The 18,695-nt window shown below is 41.4% G+C and overlaps 1 protein-coding gene across 1 annotated transcript; it reads right to left on the bottom strand.

Moving 5' to 3' along the window:
- Positions 1 to 6,645: 6,645 nt before the first annotated feature.
- ALDOB (aldolase, fructose-bisphosphate B) lies at positions 6,646 to 15,327 on the bottom strand. The gene is made up of 8 exons (XM_081267721.1): positions 14,952 to 15,327; positions 13,941 to 14,152; positions 12,998 to 13,052; positions 11,857 to 12,017; positions 10,859 to 10,942; positions 9,838 to 10,012; positions 9,241 to 9,440; positions 6,646 to 6,819 (listed from the first exon to the last, which is right to left on the bottom strand). Exons 1-8 carry the CDS (start codon positions 15,175 to 15,177, stop codon positions 6,724 to 6,726), a joined length of 1,209 nt encoding a protein of 402 aa, XP_081123847.1. The 5' UTR covers positions 15,178 to 15,327; the 3' UTR covers positions 6,646 to 6,723.
- Positions 15,328 to 18,695: the final 3,368 nt, after the last annotated feature.

Below are 18,695 nucleotides of genomic sequence, written 5' to 3'. Positions count from 1 at the left end.
TACCCATCCGGTCCTGGGCTTTTCTTGGTTGGTAGTCTTTGGATGGCTTCTTCAATTTCATCCATTGATATTGGTCTGTTCAAATTGTGTGTATCCTCCTGACTCAGTCTGGGAAAATCATATGACTTAAGAAATTTATCGATGTCTTCACTATCTTCTATTTTGTTGGAATATAGGTTTTCAAAATAATTTCTTATTGTCTTCTGTATTTCTGTAGCATCTGTTGTGATATTGCATTTTTCATCCCGTATGTTAGTAATTTGAGTTCTCTCTCTTCTTCTCTTTGTTAGCATGGCTAAAGGTCTGTCGATCTTATTTATTTTTTCGAAAAACCAACTTTTATTTTTGTTAATTTTTTCAATAGTTTCTTTTGTTTCAATTTCATTGATTTCCGCTCTAATTTTAATTATTTCTAGCCTTCTGCTACATTTGCTGTTGTTTTGCTCTTCCTTTTCTAGGGCTTTGAGATGAAGTGTGAGCTCATTTATTTGCTGGTTTTTTCTTTTTTTGAGGAATGACCACCAGGCAATGAATTTTCCTCTTAAAACTGCTTTCATTGTGTCCCATAGATTCCGATATGTTGTGTCTGTATTTTCATTTATCTCTAAGAATTTTTTAATTTCCTCCTTTATTTCTTCTGTAACCCATTGATCATTCAGTAACACATTGTTCATTTTCCATGTGATGTAGGATTTTTCCTTCCTTCTTTTATCATTGATTTCCAATTTCATTCCATTATGATCAGATAAAATGCATGGTATTATCTCCACCCCTTTATATTTACTGAGGGTTGCCCTATGGCATAATATATGGTCTATTTTTGAGAAGGATCCATGTGCTGCTGAGAAAAAAGTATATCCATTTGATGATGGTTGATATATTCTATATATGTCAGTTAAGTCTAGGTTGTTGATTGTGATATTGAGTTCTATAGTTTCTTTATTCAATTTTTGTTTGGAGGATCTGTCCAATGGTGAGAGAGGTGTGTTGAAGTCACCCATAATTATTGTGTTGTGGTCTATTTGATTCTTGAACTTGAGGAGAATTTGTTTTATGAATGTCGCAGCACCATTGTTTGGTGCATAAATATTGATAATTGTTTTGTCTTGTTGGTGAATGGTTCCTTTTAACAGTATATAATGCCCTTGTTTATCCCTTTTGATTAACTTAGTCTTGAAGTCGATTCTATTCGATATGAGGATGGCCACTCCTGCTTGCTTACGAGAACTGTGTGCGTGGTATATTTTTTCCCATCCTTTCACCTTCAGCCTGTGTATGTCTTTTCCAATCAGATGTGTCTCCTGGAGGCAGCATATTGTTGGATTTGTTTTTTTAATCCATGATACCAGCCTATGTCGCTTTATTGGAGAGTTTAGGCCATTAACATTCAGAGTTACTATTGATATATGGTTTGAACTTCCATCCATGTTTGATTGTTTATCCTTTTTTTTTTTTTTAAATATTTAGTTTGTTTCTCCGTGATTATCTTTCCCCTCGCCCTCTGTCTTTACTGAGGCACTTCCCACTGATGGTTTTGGTTATTGTTTTTCATTTCTTCCTCGTGTAGTGTTTTGCTCAAAATGCTTTGCAATGCAGGTTTTCTGGCTGCAAATTCTTTTAACTTTTGTTTATCATGAAAGATCTTTATTTCGTTGTCATACCTGAAGCTTAATTTTGCTGGATACAGAATTCTTGGTTGGCATCCATTGTCTTTCAGTGTTTGAAATACATTGTTCCATGACCTTCTTGCTTTCAGTGTCTGTGATGAAAAGTCTGTTGTTAACCGTATTGGTTTACCCCTAAATGTAATCTGTCTCCTTTCTCTTGTAGCTTTTAATATTTTCTCTTTGTTCTGTATATTGGATATCTTCATAACAATGTGTCTTGGCGTTGGTCTACTGTGATTTTGTGTGCTCGGTGTCCTGTATGCATCTTCAATTTGTATATCTGTTTCCTTTTTTATTTCTGGAAAGTTTTCTGTAATTATTTCATTCAGCAGGTTTCTCATTCCCTTGGTGTGAATCTCTGTACCTTCTTCTATCCCGATGACTCATAAGTTTGGTTTCTTCATGTTATCCCAAATCTCTTGGATGTTTTTCTCGTGATTTTTTACCAGCCTTTCTGAGTTGGCTAGACTCTTTTCAAGATGGTATATTTTGTCTTCATTATCTGACGTTCTGGTTTCTACTTGTTCCACTCTGTTAGTGATACTCTCAATTGAGTTTTTAATCTGGTTTATCGTTTCCTTCATTTCTAGAATTATTGTTTGATTATTTTTTATAATCTCTATCTCCTGATAAAGATGCTTAACTTCTTCTTTTAGGTGTTTATGTAACTCATTCTCAATGTGTTCTTTCGCTGCTTGAATTTGCTGTCTTGTATCCTCTTTGATGTTCCATTCCATCTGTCTAAGGTGTTCCTTGAGGTCTTTATATGACCATTTTTCTGATGACTCTAGGTCCTCCTGAATATTTAGGCTATCCTGCATTGTTTGTACTCCTTTTCTTCCTTGTTTCTTGAAGCTGCTCATGTTGCTTCTTGTTCTGATTGACTGCTGAGTTACTGTTTATTCCTATAAATTTATTTGATGCTAGGGAGGAAAGGTATTAGAAGGGAAGGGAAGAAGTCACTAAGGAGAATGAGAGTAGGCAGGTAGAATTCAAGGAAGGGGGATAAGAAAAATGAACAGACAAAAGAAGAAAGAAATAGGAACTAAAAAAGAACAAAAATTTTAAAAAAATATTAATAATAATTAAAAAAATTAAAATTAAGATTAGAAGAGAAAGAAAAAAAAAGAGAAAAGAAAAAAAACAAGATAGAAAAATGAAGATGAAAGAAAAACCCCAATCAAGAAAAAAAAAAAAAAAAACCTAATAAATGCCGTCTTAGAGTTTGATTAACTTCTCTTCCACTAGGTGGCGCTGTGCCCACCAGGTCAAGTCTTTCCCGTCAGTACGCGGGAACCAATCACTGTGCAGCAGCTCCTCCCAGACTGGGCGAGTCTCCAAACCTGAGTGCCTAGGGCCTCCTCTTGTGTCCAATCCCTTCCACTTTTTCTCTAGCCAGGCCCCTCTCACCACAGTACTGGCTACAGGCCAGGTCTGCTGCTCCCGGGAGCCCTGTTTTCATGAACGACTGGGCTCACTCCTCCAGATTGCCTTTCCCTCAGACCCTAATTTTGTAGAGCTTGGTGCTGAGAATCCTCAGCGAATTTTACTTGCCCTCCGGTAGCCACACCCCCGTAGCTGGTGCAAGAGACCTCAGCAGTCAGCCCTGGCGGGAGCGGCAGTCCCGCACCACCTCTGACTCCCTAGGGCTGGCTGTAGCACTCAAGGGAGAGCTGGGAGGGGCTCTTAAGTTTTCCCCGATGCGTGGAGAGGGAAAGCCAGGTGTCCACACACCTGTAGCAGCAGGCTTCAATGAAGTTATCTCCTGCGCTGCAGCCCTGGACTCCAGCCCTCTCCCACAGTGGTGTCCTCCGCAAACGGCGACAGTTCGCCTCCCCCTGCCGGGCGACCAACGCCACGGGCGGGTCCCCACTGTCTCCCAAGCCCCGCCTGGACCCTGCGGCCACTACCCACGAAGGCCCGGCAGGCATCCACCTCCGCAGGATGAGAAGGGCTGACCAGCTGCCTCGGCTGGATGGCTTAATGCTGAGTCGCAGCTGTCAGTCTCAGCTTTTCAGACGCGGCGGTGCGGGGCGTGGAACACGGAGAGGCTTACTCACTTCCCGCCGCCATCTTCCTCTTCTCGCTATTTCAGGATGATGGCGGGGTGCTGGCTCGCTCTCTCCGGTGTGTCTCTGCCTCGAGCTCCCACGCCTCTGTCCTCCACGGCCTCCACAGCCAGCGCTGCCCTGGTCGCTCTCTCCGCCCCCGGTGTTCCCGGCTTCTAGCCAGCCGCGCCGCGTCCCGGTCCGTGTTTTTCTGGCTCGCGCTCCAGCGGCGCCCGGGGCCGGGGAGGCGACGGCTGGCAAGTACCACAGTCCCCGGGCCCCGAGTCCCAGCGGCCACAAACCGACACTTCTAATAGACCTACCAGATCCCGGCAGGACCCCTCTTCATGGAATTTTGCTAGGAGTTCCTCAGTGTGAAGACTGCCGCTGTTCCAAAGGGTCTTTTTGATCTCGTTAATGTGGAGACATTAGAGTCACTGCTTCCTCGTCGGCGGCCATGTTCCCTCCCCCACGTTATGAATTGTTAACAACTCGTCTCAGTATCTTGCGTAATGCAGACTCATATGTAAAACTAAGCTTTTCATCTCAAGAAGACAAATATCTTTGGATTATTAAGAGTTGCTCTTATTCAAAATCCTTTAGTCATGTCCCCTTAATTACATATTGCCCTAACATCTTCCTGTCTCCTTTTCCTTCTTTTTCTTTTCTCCCTTTCTTCCCTCATTTCTCTGCCCATTCTGTCCTTTCTCTCCTTCTCCCTCTTTAGAGCAAAAACAGTTTCCTGTTTTTGTTCCTTTCGGCATTTAGTCATTTTTTTGTGGCCTTAGCTTTTGATATTCATAATATTCATACCCTCAAAGTATCATATTCTAGTGACTTATCAAAATGTTTTCTTGCACAAAGGCAGTTCTCCTTCCTTGCATCATCCTGTGATAGCTAATCCATATGCCATCTCCTGCCTTGTTACATCCAGCCATCTGATTAGACTCTCCTCCCCAGTAACCCACCCCTAATCAACAACAGCTTGTGTGTGTCTTGCTGAGCTATGTAAGCTCATTGGTATGCAGATATGGCTGCCCTAAAGATGAAACTTCTACTGATTCCTATCTATATCTAGTACCAGGTTTTATTTTTGGTATGTGTTCAGTCACCCCTAGAATAAATCTGACAAAGTAGGTAAAGCTAGGAAGCCACCAATGTATTTAGTGATCACAGAGTTGATCTTTGAAATCTGAAGCTTCATAAGACTTGTCTTCATATTACCCTGAATATAGGAAATTACTGGAATTGAGATTTCAAAGTAACTGTAGTCCTTTAGTAGGTAAGAATTTCAGATGGGAGCTACAGAAAATGTATTATATAAATCTTTATTCCCAGTGAAACAAATTCATATTTATATCTTAGCCTAAGATATAAATAACTCAACATTGGTTAAAAATCCATGCTCAACTACTAAATGGGAATCTAATAAAAGTCTTTACAGAACAGGTTTAGTTGTGTCTGGATAAAAATTTTAATTGTGTGACCCTTGGCATGTAATTTAACTGCTCTGGGTTTGGTATTCTCGTGTGTCAAATGAAACTCTTGGCTAAATGACCTCTGAGGAAGGACTGAATTGCTTAAGTAAATATTTTTTTTTAAGAAAAAACTAATGTCAAGTATATGGCAATAAATAGTCAAATGTTATAGAGGGTATAAAGTAAGAAAAAGTCATTTTTCCTTTACCTTATTCCCAGGTCTTTTTCCTCAAGCCTCTTTGGACCAATTCTGTCTTTTTTAGTCTAGATAGTATGTTTATGGCTCTATTTTTAAATTTATTTACTCAAAGCACTATCTTTCATCTTTGTACTGTTCAAGATAAGGAATTAAGTTTTCTTCCCTCTTCTATATTTTAATTATACATATGTGAATTTGGGGGATTTATCTTATTTCCTTTATCACCTAGAGAGACTTACAGACTTAACCCATCAGTTTTACATAATATTCCTGACTCCCTTTGCTGTCCTCTACTTCTTTATACCCTTATATGTCCCACCCTCTGTCAGTTAAATTATTTCAGTATTGTCCAAAGTTATAATGTTCAAATTCTCTTTTATAAGTATGATTTTTCTCACATGCTTTCTCTATAGATTAATCCTGAGCATTGAAAGTCAACACATTCTAATTACGTGAATATTATTTACTGTAAAACTAGGGAATGTGGTTGACCATGCAGAGGGAAATGTAGTCCTGTGTCACCAACCTGGGCAATTGAAGAGGAATGTTCCAAGCATCAAAGTCACATCTATCACAAGTTACTGGAAATCATTTTGCATTTTAGTTGGCTTCACACTATGCAAGGCTTTAATTTTACAACATTCTCAAACTTGGCTGCACATTCAAATCACCAAGAGAGCTTTTAAAAATGTGATAATTTGAGGAGTCCATATCTAGAGTTTCTGATTTAATTGGGCTAAGGTGTATCCTGAGCATCTACCATTTGACTCCAATGAGTAGCCAAAGCTGAGGCCCCTAACCATTAATGCCAGTCATGTCTAGAAGAGTCAAAGACAATGAAATAAACTGAGTCTGTCAACAACATCAGAAAATCAAACCCAATACCAACAGAAGAGTTACAGAACATTTTATTTATTTTTAGGTTGCAGTTGTCTCCTTCATAACCTTCCAGTGCTAAGGTTTTTCATAAGATCTGCTTTCCCTTCAGCTTTTGAGATGTTTTACTCTGTAGTTGTTATTTGGAAGGAGAACTGGTTGTTTTTTTTTTTTTTAAAGACTGTTCTTTTCTTGGATGAATACTCTTGAGCCTGGGGAGCTGGAAGTGTAAGGAAACTATTGTGTGAAAGTCATCAGATCTTTGATATTCATATTTATATTTTAACAACTGAGTTAGTTTCTCCCCTGTGTCTGAAATTTAGCACATATTGTTTTTCCAGAAGTTTCCAATCTAATTTTTTCTAATTTCCAGGACTGATTGAAAGATTGTTCCCTGTCGACTCTCCTACCCAGACACCTAGAAGAGCTGGAGCCAGGCTGGTGGGCATCAGGGCCTAGTAGGTATAACAGGCAGTGAAGAGTGACTGGGTAGAAGCAGCACCAGAGGAGCCTGTGTGAACATACTGTCCTTTAGCTGCCTGGGAGTTAGCCTAAAACACAAGCATAGGAGAGGACACTGAGTTAGAGAAAATGCAACACTGGGAGTGACCACTCACTGGACACGAGCTACACCTTCAGCTGGATTTTTTTTTCTCCTTGCAATGCTACTGCTAAATATTGAAGCTGATATAACCCCCCTCCTTTTTTTCCTATTATCTTCCTTTTTGACCCAGTTTTCTGATCACTTCTTTGGTAAGCTGGGGTTTGTGTCAGTTCCTGGGAAAGTTTCTTCATAGTATCAATCATACTGCAATGACGGTACTAGAAATTGAAGTTGAGAAACTTCTCACTAGTATAGTATACTATAATCAAAAAAGAAGTGTTTACATCTTTTTCTGTGTTCTACCTATATTTATCCACAAGAATATGTAAGTTTGATATAGTTGTTATCATATTATCATTTGATTGCCTGTGTACATTCCAATTAAAGGTAAATTCAGAATAACAAAACTTTTATAATAATATTTGGTGCCATTTCTTCTGTCAGTCATTGTTGCTATTGTATGCTCTCTCCAGGACTCTCCAAGATTTGGATATCTTACATCATTGGTTCTCCAAGAGTCTTTCATGGACTATCAGCATCATTTAGGATTCTATTAGAAATGGACACACTGACTTCACCCTACACCTACTAAGTTAGAAATTCAGTATATGGGGCCCAGCAGCCTGCATTTCAGCCAGCCCTCAGGCCATTAGGATGCACAGTCAAGCGAAGAACCACCATCTTGGGTGATAAACTCAACTTCTCTTGCTCTGTGTGGATGACACTTCTCATCCATACTTTTCATAATCCCTCCATCCTGTGAGATCCACCTCCCCATCCCATCAGCCACATGCCAGCACATCCATTCCCTGCCTTCCATCATCAAGGTGCTTTTATGTTTCCTTCCAGTCCCAGAGATGGTTTTTCAACTTTTTACGGTGTGGGTGGGGGCTTCCTTTCCTTTAGGGCCTCCTTACCAAACTTCTGACTAACTTGATTCCTTGCCCAGCCTCCTTTATGGTTAGCAAGGAAATGAGTCTATCACTAAAATGAGGCACTCCTCTCTCTCTACTAAACTTACTCTTTTATCCTGCTACTTCCCATTCAAGTTTGTCTGAATCTCCCTGCAGGCCTTAGAATATCATTAGGAAAAATTAGGAACTAAGCTAATGTACTACAAACTCACTCTCATTTCAGTTGCATGTGTACCTTATTTGATGTTTGGCTATGTCTGGCTGTAATGTCTGGTCAGTTTCCTAGCAGAATGCTTCAGCAGCTTCTAACCTTCCCCACTGTCAGGAATGAAATCTAATTTCTTTCCCATTTTCAGCAAGTTCAATGAGTGATCAAATGCTCCATCTCAACTCTACCAAGCTGAATCCAAACCTGTTCTCTCTTCTTTTTTGTCTCTCCTTTTTGGCTGAGACCAATGATGCCATCCAGATTTAATACATATTCTGTAAGTCCTTCTTCTCTCAGTTATTCCCATTACCTAATGTTTATCTATCCTCATATTCCTTTTGCTTTACATTTCACAAAGCCAACCTCTCTCCTATGTCACTAAACTCTAAGCTGCCTGAGAGCAGTGGTTATGTATGACTTGTTCACTTCAGTACTTGACTCCTAGAGAGTATTTTTAAAGTAATGGTTTCGAGTTAACTTTCTTTTCTTTTGTTTTCCTCCCTCTCCTCCCCTCCTCTCCTTTCCCCTCCCCTCCCCTCCCCTCCCCTCCCCTCCTCTTCTCTTCTCTTCTCTTCTCTTCTCTTCTCTTCTCTTCTCTTCTCTTCTCTCTCTCTCTCTCTCTCTCTCTCTATCTCTCTCTATCTCTATCTCTATCTCTGTCTCTGTCTTATTTGGTCTCATTTCTCCTGATCACTTTTCCTGGTCTTTTCTAGACAAACTTCTTGAAGAGGTACCTTTCCCCTTTCTCTCTCTACTGAAAATGTTGAGAGTCACTGATGTGGTCCTAAATGCCAATCTCGGTGCTTTCCTCAGTCTTTGTTTTGAATCTCTCTGCAGCATGTAGTTACTGACCCCTTTAAACTCTTTTTGATTGTTCCCAGAATCCTTGGTTCATCCTATTATATAATCACTGATTTTCTTGGTGGCTTCTCTTGTTCATCTTCCCAAAATGAAAGTTGACTCAAATTCAGACTTTGGTTCTCTTATTTTCTTCCCTCTGAAGTGCCTCTTTGAAAACAAAGAACCTTCAATCTACTGTCATCAGTGCTACTACCAGCATGAATAATTCATAACTCTTTCTAGCCCCAATCTTCCTACTGAGCTCTCATGCCACATTTTCAAATACCTATGAGGCACCGTATATAGAAACCTTCATTGCCTGGAGAAAATGATGCTTCACCATTGCAAGAACATTAGGCCTCTAGTATCAACTTAATCAGGTAGATAAGAGGTAGAAGCATCTTACCAGGGCCCGCTTCATGAAGGCCTCCTGGGTTGCCTTCTTGTTTGCAGCCTTGCCATTCCAGGCATCCAATGCACTGGCCTGCAGGGCCCGTCCATAGGAGAAACTCAGTTTCCAGGGCTTTGGCAGTGGGCAAAGGTTGATGGCATTGAGATTAAGAGTAGCATCCTCTTCACTCATGCCACCAGACAAAAAGCAGATGCCTGCAGGAAAGAAGCCATGACTCTACTGTATCAGATCCAGCTTATATATTCTGCTCAAGGTACATAACCTACTATCTCCATCTTTTCTCTGCTTGACTTGCATGGGACTGGGTCAGGGAAATCAGTTTGCCTTTGCTGAAACTAGTTGGCTAGGCAGAAAAAGAATTTAATAAGTAAAATGGGGCACTGAAATATTGAGGAAATAAATGGATGTGAGCCATTGGACTGACATAGGATGCTTGATATCATACAGCAGGAGGGGAAGTGCTGGCTGCCTGTGAGGCTGGAGGTCTGTTTCAAGGGTAGAAGAAGATGCCACAACAAACCCAAATGCTTGTGGGATTCTTTCAAAGTCTGAGGGCTGAGACCTTGAATTAGAGAAGAAAGAGGATCTTACCAGGAACAGCTGCAGGAACAGTGCGGTGGAGAGCCGTGACGGTGGCCATAGCCACTTGCTCTGGTGTATACTTCTTGGTGCAGGCATGTCCAGCAGTCACCATGTTGGGCTTTAGCAGGGTGCCCTCTAGGTAAACATGATGGTCATTCAGGGCCTTGTAGACTGCAGCCAGGACCTTCAGGACAAGGAGACCACACAGGTGAACCAAAGTCAATTTTAGAGTCCCCTACTTCAGCACTTCTATAGTGCAAGGATGCAGGATGGAGGAATTCCCATGTCTTGCCTGGCAAGAGCTTCTGAATCAGCCTCCAGGCCTCATCTTGGCAATGCACTGCAAACTGCAGCCACTGAGCACAACCATGCTCACCATCTCTACTTCAGTGGTGCCACTGTGTGAACTATGGCATGAGTTTACGTCCTAGGGACCTTTCACTCACTTCTTCCCATTATGCCCTTGGTCAATATCATCCTTTAATGAGAGTGCTTTGATAAAACTAGTTGAAAACATCTAAACTGGCCTCCCCTCTTTATTCCCTTAAAAACCAAGTATAGACAGAAGTGTTTTCAAATGTCATTTCAGTCCACATAATTTTGGAAGGGGAAAAATCAAGTTCAGATGACAATATGTCTTCTACTTTCTTGGTGTATGAGAAAAATCACCTTCTTTCAGAACTACTATGACTAACTTAGAAAGTCGAATGTGAACAACATGCTTTCTAAAAACATTTTATCATGCTGGCCTTATTTAAAAATTTATTAGTGTAAACACTAATGAAATCCAAAAGAGATAATATGACTTGTCCAACCAAGCTCCATAGTGGGAAAGAGGATTCACCAACCCAAGTCTTAGTGTGCAAATCTTTGGGAAGTACTGATAAGCACCTCCTCACCTTCTCCATGTTACACAATGATTTTGAACTAAAGGCTATTTCAAATATAACAGCTGTTATATGTAAATAACAGCAGTTACTTAAAAACAAGATTTTTCACTGGAATTGGGATCTATATATTTAAGACCTACCTTCTCTGTCACATACTGGCAGTGTTCCAGGTCATGGTCTCCATCAGGAATTACCTCTGGCTCAACAATGGGTACCAGTCCATTCTAAAAAGGAAAATGGAGTTGTGGGTGGTCAAAAGTGAAGCTGTGTACACTGTGATTTATCCCTTCCTTAGGAGTAGATTCAACAGATTCAATTGGTATAAACAAAATCCACCATATATGTGAATTAAAGTGGGTGAAAAGAAACTTATGGAGTATCTAATGAGAATTTGTGGCTTAGGTAAAAAAGAGCTGTGAAATTATAGAAAACTTTTTCAGGAATAGGGTTAAAAAATAAATACAAACCCTTAATTTCTGTATCCTATTCCAGAGATTATTCTAGCTACCTCAGAACCTACTTGCCATCCTTTTAGGGCAGTCAAGTTTAAATTACTAAGAAAGATGCCTCTGGTATAAGTTAATTGAGGCATTCAAGCAGAGTGTACAGAGTTTTCTAACTGGGAATTTTCAGGTGCCTGCAACTTTAGTAACCCCAACACAGTACTCACAGAAGCAAATCAAACTTAACTTTGCCCTGGAAATACTTCAGCATGTGTTGGCTAAAAACTTCAGCATCAAGCCACCATCCTCCATAAAATTATTTAGATTGGGACTAGATTTGAACTATGACCCCCTTGCTACATATCTAAGTGGGTCAGATCTTGGCATTATGAACCAAAAATAAGCAAGTACCCTGGCCTCAAGAATATTACTGTTTTTAGAATTGGTTTATGGAGCTTTGGCAGAGGGCAGAAGTTGATGGCACTGGCCTTTGAGCTCCTTGCTTAATGGGACTTCTACCAGCTGATGGGACTAAATCTTTCCCTATGCACTTGGCTATAACAAAAGTAGCAAAAAATACCACTAGCATATAGTAAGGGAAGAGGAGGAAGTCCTTGTGGTTATAGTAAAATTGAAAAGAGAGAATCTATGAAAGGTCTATCCTACTGTTTCTTAGCCCAGGGAAGGCAGAGCACCTGCTGACAGATGCTAGCGTAGCGGGCCAGGGCATTGGCATTTTCTTGAATAGCAAGACTGGAGGGGCACTGGTCAGCAATCCTTAGCACAGCACGCCACTTCCCAAAGTCAGCACCATCTTTCTTGTACTGAGCACAGCGCTCTGAGAGGCCATCGAGCCCTGCAAGTCACAAAAGAGAGAACAGCTTTTTTGAACCTCTGTATCTGATCTGTGGGACCACTGACAAAGTCAAGTTCTCTCTTGGCTTAGCTTTCAAGCCACAGAGCTTGAGGACTGGCAACACCCAGGCAAATAAGCTTTAATCACAATACTGGGCCACAAGACATAGAACAAATGAACATTTTTTTTTTAATGTAGATCCTGGACACTCCACAAGTAGAATAGAGGTAACTAATAGTTCATATTATATTCATTTTACAAATGTGGAAACTGAGGCTCCAAGTGGTTAAGTCACTTTAACATACAGTTTGAACAGCTGAAAAGTAACAGCTGGGATTCAAATTCTGCTTAACTAATCCAAGGCTGAGGTTAAGAATTATCTACTTGGCAGTAAAGTACCTTGCAAAATTATCTGTGTAGCCTATGATGGAACAAGGATTCAAACCCAGGTGTGTCTGATCTCAAAACTTGGGGACTTTCCTCTCTATTACTGCTGAATTTTTTTTTAAAAAAATAATAGTTCCAGGTAGAGTATGCAATACATTGTGGTGATCACTTGGTGTACACTGTCTGATATAATCCCCATGACTACTCTGCAAAGTAGATGTTGTTATCCCATTTTTAAGGTAAGAGATCTGAAGCTCAGAGCATTTTGATGACTGGCCCAAGGTCACCCAAATATTAAATGGAGGAACTGATATTAAAAGCCAGGTGTGTTGGGCTGGGGATGTGGCTCAAGTGGTAGCGTGCTTGCCTGGCATGCGTGGGTCTCTGGGTTCGATCCTCAACACCACATATAAATAAAATAAAGATATTGTGTCCACCTAAAACTAAAAAATAAATATTTTTTAAAAAGCCAGGTGTGAATGGCTCTAAAATTAGAATAATATTCATATTTCATTTTTCCTTGCTTCTTTCTTTAATCATCTTCATTTCTCGTCTCTATGAAGATGACTCAAATCGGTAAGTAAGGTCCTTACCTTGAATGGAGGTTTCTTTGTTTGTTCCTGCAAGGGGAGCACCTCCTTGGTCTAACTGTGGATACAAATAATTAACAAGTAATTAGCAGGTGTTGAATGTCAGCAAACGATAAAGCAAGGCTTTTGGTGCTGTTCTCATCGTTCACAAGCTAAGGAGTAAAGAGGGAAGGTGTACAGCAGGAATGGGTTTGGGGGACAGACCCAGTTCAGTCTACTGAAGAAGGGAAGTTACCTAGAAGGAACAGACTGAGAATGTCAATCCTGACATTTATTGAACACTTGCACCTCCCAGGCCCTGCATTTGGCCAGGAGGTAGAGATAAAGGAAGCAGTTTCTTCTCTAAGCATCAAAATAGCAGATGCTAAATCCACAAACTCTTTATGGATAGCCTGGATATGGGCAAATGATGTTACCCATGTGGTTCAGTTTTCTCACCTCATCTCTAAAATAAGGATAATAAATGAGTCTATTTCCAGGGGGTGCCCAGAGGGTTAAATGAGTGCTTGGAATTATAAGCACCCAATGAATGAATGCTAATTTTCACAGGAGAAATTCATGCAGTAATAGAAAACCTACTTAGAAGATAGAACAGTAGGCACTTTAATAAAAATAGGTGCCATTAATCAAACAGTTATGTGATAGGAACTGTTTTTAAAACTCATTTCATCCTTACAAGAACTTTATGTGGTAGGTACGAATACTCCCATTTTGAGAAATGAGGAAATAGAGATGCAGACAGATTAAGCACCTTGTAGAAAAAGCAATTGAAAGACAAGGGCACTGGCAGAAAAGTCTAGGAGAGGATCTGATTCTCCATGGGAAGAAAATCATGATGGAAAGGTGAGAAACGAGGCGCTGAGAATGCGAGGTGTTGGCCCTGCCCCGCCCAGCACGCGGGGAGCTTGTCACGTGACAGGAGTGAGGTGTGAATGGAGATATTCACCTTGATGCCCACGACGATGCCCTTCTCCTTGAGGATGTTTCTGAACAGCTTTCCCTGGCTGTCCTTCTGGTAGAGGGTCTCATGAAAAAGGATCACTCCCCCGATGCTTTGGTTGATGGAATTGTCGACCGTGAAGAGGATTTCACGGAACTGTCTGCGGTTCTCCTCCGTGTTTTCCACCTTGATCCTCTGCAGGCGGTTTCCCATGGTGCCTGAGGGGATTGGGCAGAAGGCAGCATAAGGAGCAAGCCAGGGCTTTCCTGTGGCCCCTCTCCATACTCAGTGATCCTTACCAGGATGGAAAGCAAGACTCTTTTTTTAAATTCTGATCTTCAAAGTTTCTGCCTGGATTTTTGTCTCCCAGGGAAAAGTTGCTAGTTGGCAGCTGTATGGGCTGGGCATGTAGGGGTCAGGTTGGAATCCATCATTGGGTTCAGGTGGACATGGAAGGCCTTTTGACCTCCCTACCCCTCCCCTGATCCAGTCTTCAAGCTCACTGAATGTATTTGCAGTGGAAGAAGAAATGGGGAAGACTCTTAATTTTAGCTTCTGTCATTTTGGGTTAAGCTGTTCAAGGCTGCCACAACTCTCCCCAGTGCCATCCTGGGGTTCCCTTATCCACGAGCCCTGCCCCGGTACAAATGCACATTCTACCTTGCAGACTCCTAACCGAGCTGACTTTAAACTACCTTCTTACTCGCAGCAGACACCTGCATATCTGATCTCCCTCTGGTTACTGAGTTCCTGGCCTTGCTACAGGCTAGATTTAAATGACTCCCAGCAAGGGCCTTGAGATGGAGGGCTTGAGTCTCTCACCTTGGTTTTCCAGAATCTACTTGCTGGAGCTACAGGTCTCAAAAGATTTATGCACAATGAATCTTCTGCTCCCTCTCACATTTATGTAAACCTTAAACCTTTACTTTCTCACAGAGAAAGGAAAATGATTATAAAGTTGCTAAGAGTGGAAACAAGATTATGCTGTTGTATGATGTGACCATTTCTCACACTCACCTACAGATTCATCTGCAGCCAGGATGCCCTTTCCATTGGCAACGATGCGCTTGGCAATATCAGAGAGCTCCTTCTTCTGTTCTGCAGTGAGGGCAGGAAATCGGTGGGCCATGGTGACAGGCCTGGAAAAAGAGTACAAGAGAGTTGTGCACAAAACGTGGGTGCTCAGATAGGTTTGTGACCAAGATGGTCTGCACAGATAAGCTTTGCAGACTCCTCTGACCATTCTGGTCCATTTCCACAGATGGATAAACAAATAAGTTCTGTTTTTTCCCCCTTTGCGTAAGTAGTTGCAAATAGTTATAATGAATGAAAGTAGGATGCCAAGTGTACATGGCGATCCTAAATAGGGTGCTTTCCAGGAGACCTAGAGGTCACTGATTCTGAGGCTGAACTAGCTCATCAGGAACCCACTAAACCCTGACAAATAGAGGGAACTTCAGCAATGGAATAGCTGTCTGTTCTGTGGATTTCTGGTGCCATGGTAACCTTCAGACCAAGGTGCAATTTTTCCTTCTCGGTTGAATTATTTGCACAAAGGAGTTGAGAGTTGCCAAAAAGAAAAAAAAAATGTTTCCTTAATGAAGTGAAAGGAAAAAAATAGCACAATAACAATTAAAAATTACCATTTATTGCCAATCATTCTGCTAATTGGTTGACATATAATTTATTCCTCACAATAATCCCAGAAAGCTGTTGGGCTTTTCCTTCTTTCACTTAATAGACTAGGAAATAATGAGAAATAGGAAATAATAAGAGAGTTTTAATCCCAAGGACCAATATCCAATAAGGCACAAAGTTGGAAAAAGAGATGGCACTCCCATCTATTCAAGGGAAAGAGTGAGGATGGGAAAGGAATTGGCCTTGGGATGGTTCCTAATGTCCAGAACACCTTAGGCTGTGAATCATCACACCACAGACATAGCAATTCAAATTCATAAGGGTCTGACACATTCACCTTGCAATTTGGGGTTTATAAGTCAGACATACCTGTGCTCAAGGACCAGTTCTGCTCTACCATTCCTAGCTGGGACTTGGGCAAGTCAGTAACTTCTCTTAGTTTACTATGAATTAAATGGTGATAATATCTGCTTTTGGCATCTTATTGCCAAGTGAATCAATGCAACCTATGAGTACCCTGCTCACCATAGTTGCTCAAAATGTATTTGTCAAATTGCATAATAAACATGAAAGTGCTTTATAAATCATTATGAAAGTGAAAGGTGCCACTATTTATCTGTTTTGAACTTTAAAAAAAAAAATCATCATCTAAAGGCCCTCCATGTTTCTATTTACTACTGCTAGGAGCCACAAACAAAATATAAATGGCACCTTTGGTTGTAAAGTGACGCCAACTAGCCACTGAGGTATTATTATGCTAAGATTTACATTCATATGCAAATTGGGCTCCTGCTGTTCACCTTGGCTTGCTACAGGACTCAAGTTACCGGACTGCTGGAGAGTTCCCATTGGTTGGGGAAAGATAGTAGGAGGAAATTCCGGGGAAGGTCCGGGACCCTGGCTCCGGGAGGCGCGCGGTTCCGGCAGACGCCCGCGTGGGAGGACCGGGTTTGGCTTGCCTGCGGCGGCTTTTTCAAAATAAAGTTTTGTTCCTGCTTGACTGGCTCGTGATTCTGTGCCCAGCCAAGACTGCGGCATTTGGCGGCCCGCACGGGGAACGCCTGAAACTTAGAGGTGAGTAAAACTGCTCGCCCCTGAGGGAAGGCGACAGAATGGGTGAACATTTAGAAAAACAATGTGTTCTTGTTTTGATTTATTTTGTTTTTATTTCAAGCTCCCTAGCCCTAGAATTTTCTCAGGCGAACTGGGAAAAATGGTTGGCTCAAGGTTTGAAGTTATTCGGCCCTGAGAAAGAGAAAATTGATACAACCATTGTCTGTTCCGTTTTTGTTTCATTCTGTTTCGGCTTTGTTTTATCCTATCTTATTGGGTTACGTTACCTTTATAGTAGATTAGAATCCAGTAAAAAACAAACCGAAAAACTGCTAAGTAAATTGTTAGAGGTCCAGACTATGGTAGAAAAAACGCTAGGTCAAGCAAAAGAGAAGGTCTCTCAAGCTAGTCAGACAGAGGAAAATTTAAAGAAACCAAGCTTAGAGGAAAAGCAGCCATCAGGTGGAGAATTACAACAGGAGGTTGCTACTAACTCCGTTCTATCACCAGAGGGCGTAACTCAACCAACAGCTCCATCTACCGCTGAGCGGCCCTCAACTCCCGTAGTTGATGGACGGAATTCTGAGGCAGGACCCCAAAGATTAGCATGCCCTGTACTTGAGCAGGCAGGAGGGCAACGAATTCACCGTGCTTTAGATTTCAAAACAATAAAGCAATTAAAGGAGGCTGTAACGACCTATGGGCCGCAAGCTCCCTTCACAATAAGCATGGTCGAATCTGTTACCAACTTGGACATGACACCAGCAGATTGGGCTAACATGTGTCGATCTGTGCTAAACGGAGGACAATATTTATTATGGAAAGTTGCCAATGAGGAATTTTGCATGGAGACAGCTAGGCGAAATGCAGAAGCTGGTTATCCTCAAAGAAATATAGAAATGCTTTTGGGGAAGGGACCTTATGAGGGTCAAAGACAGCAAATTGAATATGACCCTGGCGTATACGCACAGATTGCTGTAGATGCAGTTAGGGCATGGAAAACTTTACAGGGGCATGGAGACTTACAAGGTCAATTATCTAAGGTAATACAAGGAACTAATGAACCTTACGCTGAATTTGTAGATAGACTTATTCAGTCAGCCTCTAGGATATTTGGTAATACAGAACAGGTAATGCCATTTATAAAACAACTGGCTTATGACCAAGCAAATCGTTGCTGCAGAGAGGTCATTAGACCATGGAGACATGAAGATTTAAACACATATATTAAATTATGTAGAGACATTAATGAACAAGGGCAAGTCTTAGCAGCAGTACAACAGGCTTTAGATGCCAGGCCAAAAACATGCTATAATTGTAATCAAACAGGACATTTTAAAAGGAGTTGCCCCATAAGAGGAGGGTTTAACAAAGCAGGGTATCAAAGGAATAGAATACCGGGTATTTGCCCACGATGCCATAGAGGGAAACATTGGGCTAATGAATGCCGTTCTCAAACCACCATAGAGGGTATTCCGTTATCAAAAAACGGACAAAGACCAAGTGTTTACCCACGATATCATGGAGAAAGGTATCAGGCTCCGTTGCCAAAAAACGGACTAGAGGGCCCAATGCCCCGGGGCCCAAAACCACAAATATATGGGGCAATGGAGGAACCCAACAGCACCATCAAGGTAGTGCCCAGGACGCATTATCCATTAAATCCCTCATCAGACAAACTAGAGGGAGCGCAGGGCTGGACATCTGCTCCTCTGCCAGAGCAGTACTAACTCCAGAGATGGGAGTTCAAATCATTCCCACAGGAGTAAAAGGACCTCTTCCCCAGGGAACAGTAGGCTTATTATTGGGACGCAGTTCTTCTACACTAAAAGGACTTACGATAAGTCCTGGGGTAATTGATCCCGATTATGAGGGTGAAATAAAAATTATAGCTAGTTCTCCAAGAGGTATATCAGTAATTTCACCAGGAGATAGAATAGCACAGTTATTAATAATACCCAGCCTGCATGATAAATTTTCCAGTCGTAATGTAGAAAGAGGTTCCAAGGGATTAGGCTCCACAGGTGTAGATTGGGCTATGCTGTCTTTGAATTTAGATTCTCGCCCAAT

This window comes from Spermophilus citellus, assembly GCF_964194105.1.
Source record: "Spermophilus citellus genome assembly, chromosome: 2".
Lineage (NCBI taxonomy): Eukaryota > Metazoa > Chordata > Mammalia > Rodentia > Sciuridae > Spermophilus > Spermophilus citellus.
The sequence above is the reverse complement of the archived record's forward strand: the minus strand, read 5'-3'. Positions and strand labels throughout refer to the sequence as shown.

Excerpts from the sequence above, each read along its gene's own strand:
- ALDOB (XM_081267721.1), bottom strand. The coding sequence starts at position 15,177 with ATGGTCAGAGGAGTCTGCAAAGCTTATCTGTGCAGACCATCTTGGTCA. Across the intron at positions 9,441-9,837 it reads TGTTCCTGCAGCTGTTCCTG|GCATCTGCTTTTTGTCTGGT; the intron begins GTAAGATCCTCT and ends TCTTTCCTGCAG. Across the intron at positions 6,820-9,240 it reads CCTTCATGAAGCGGGCCCTG|GCTAACTCCCAGGCAGCTAA; the intron begins GTAAGATGCTTC and ends CTTGTGTTTTAG.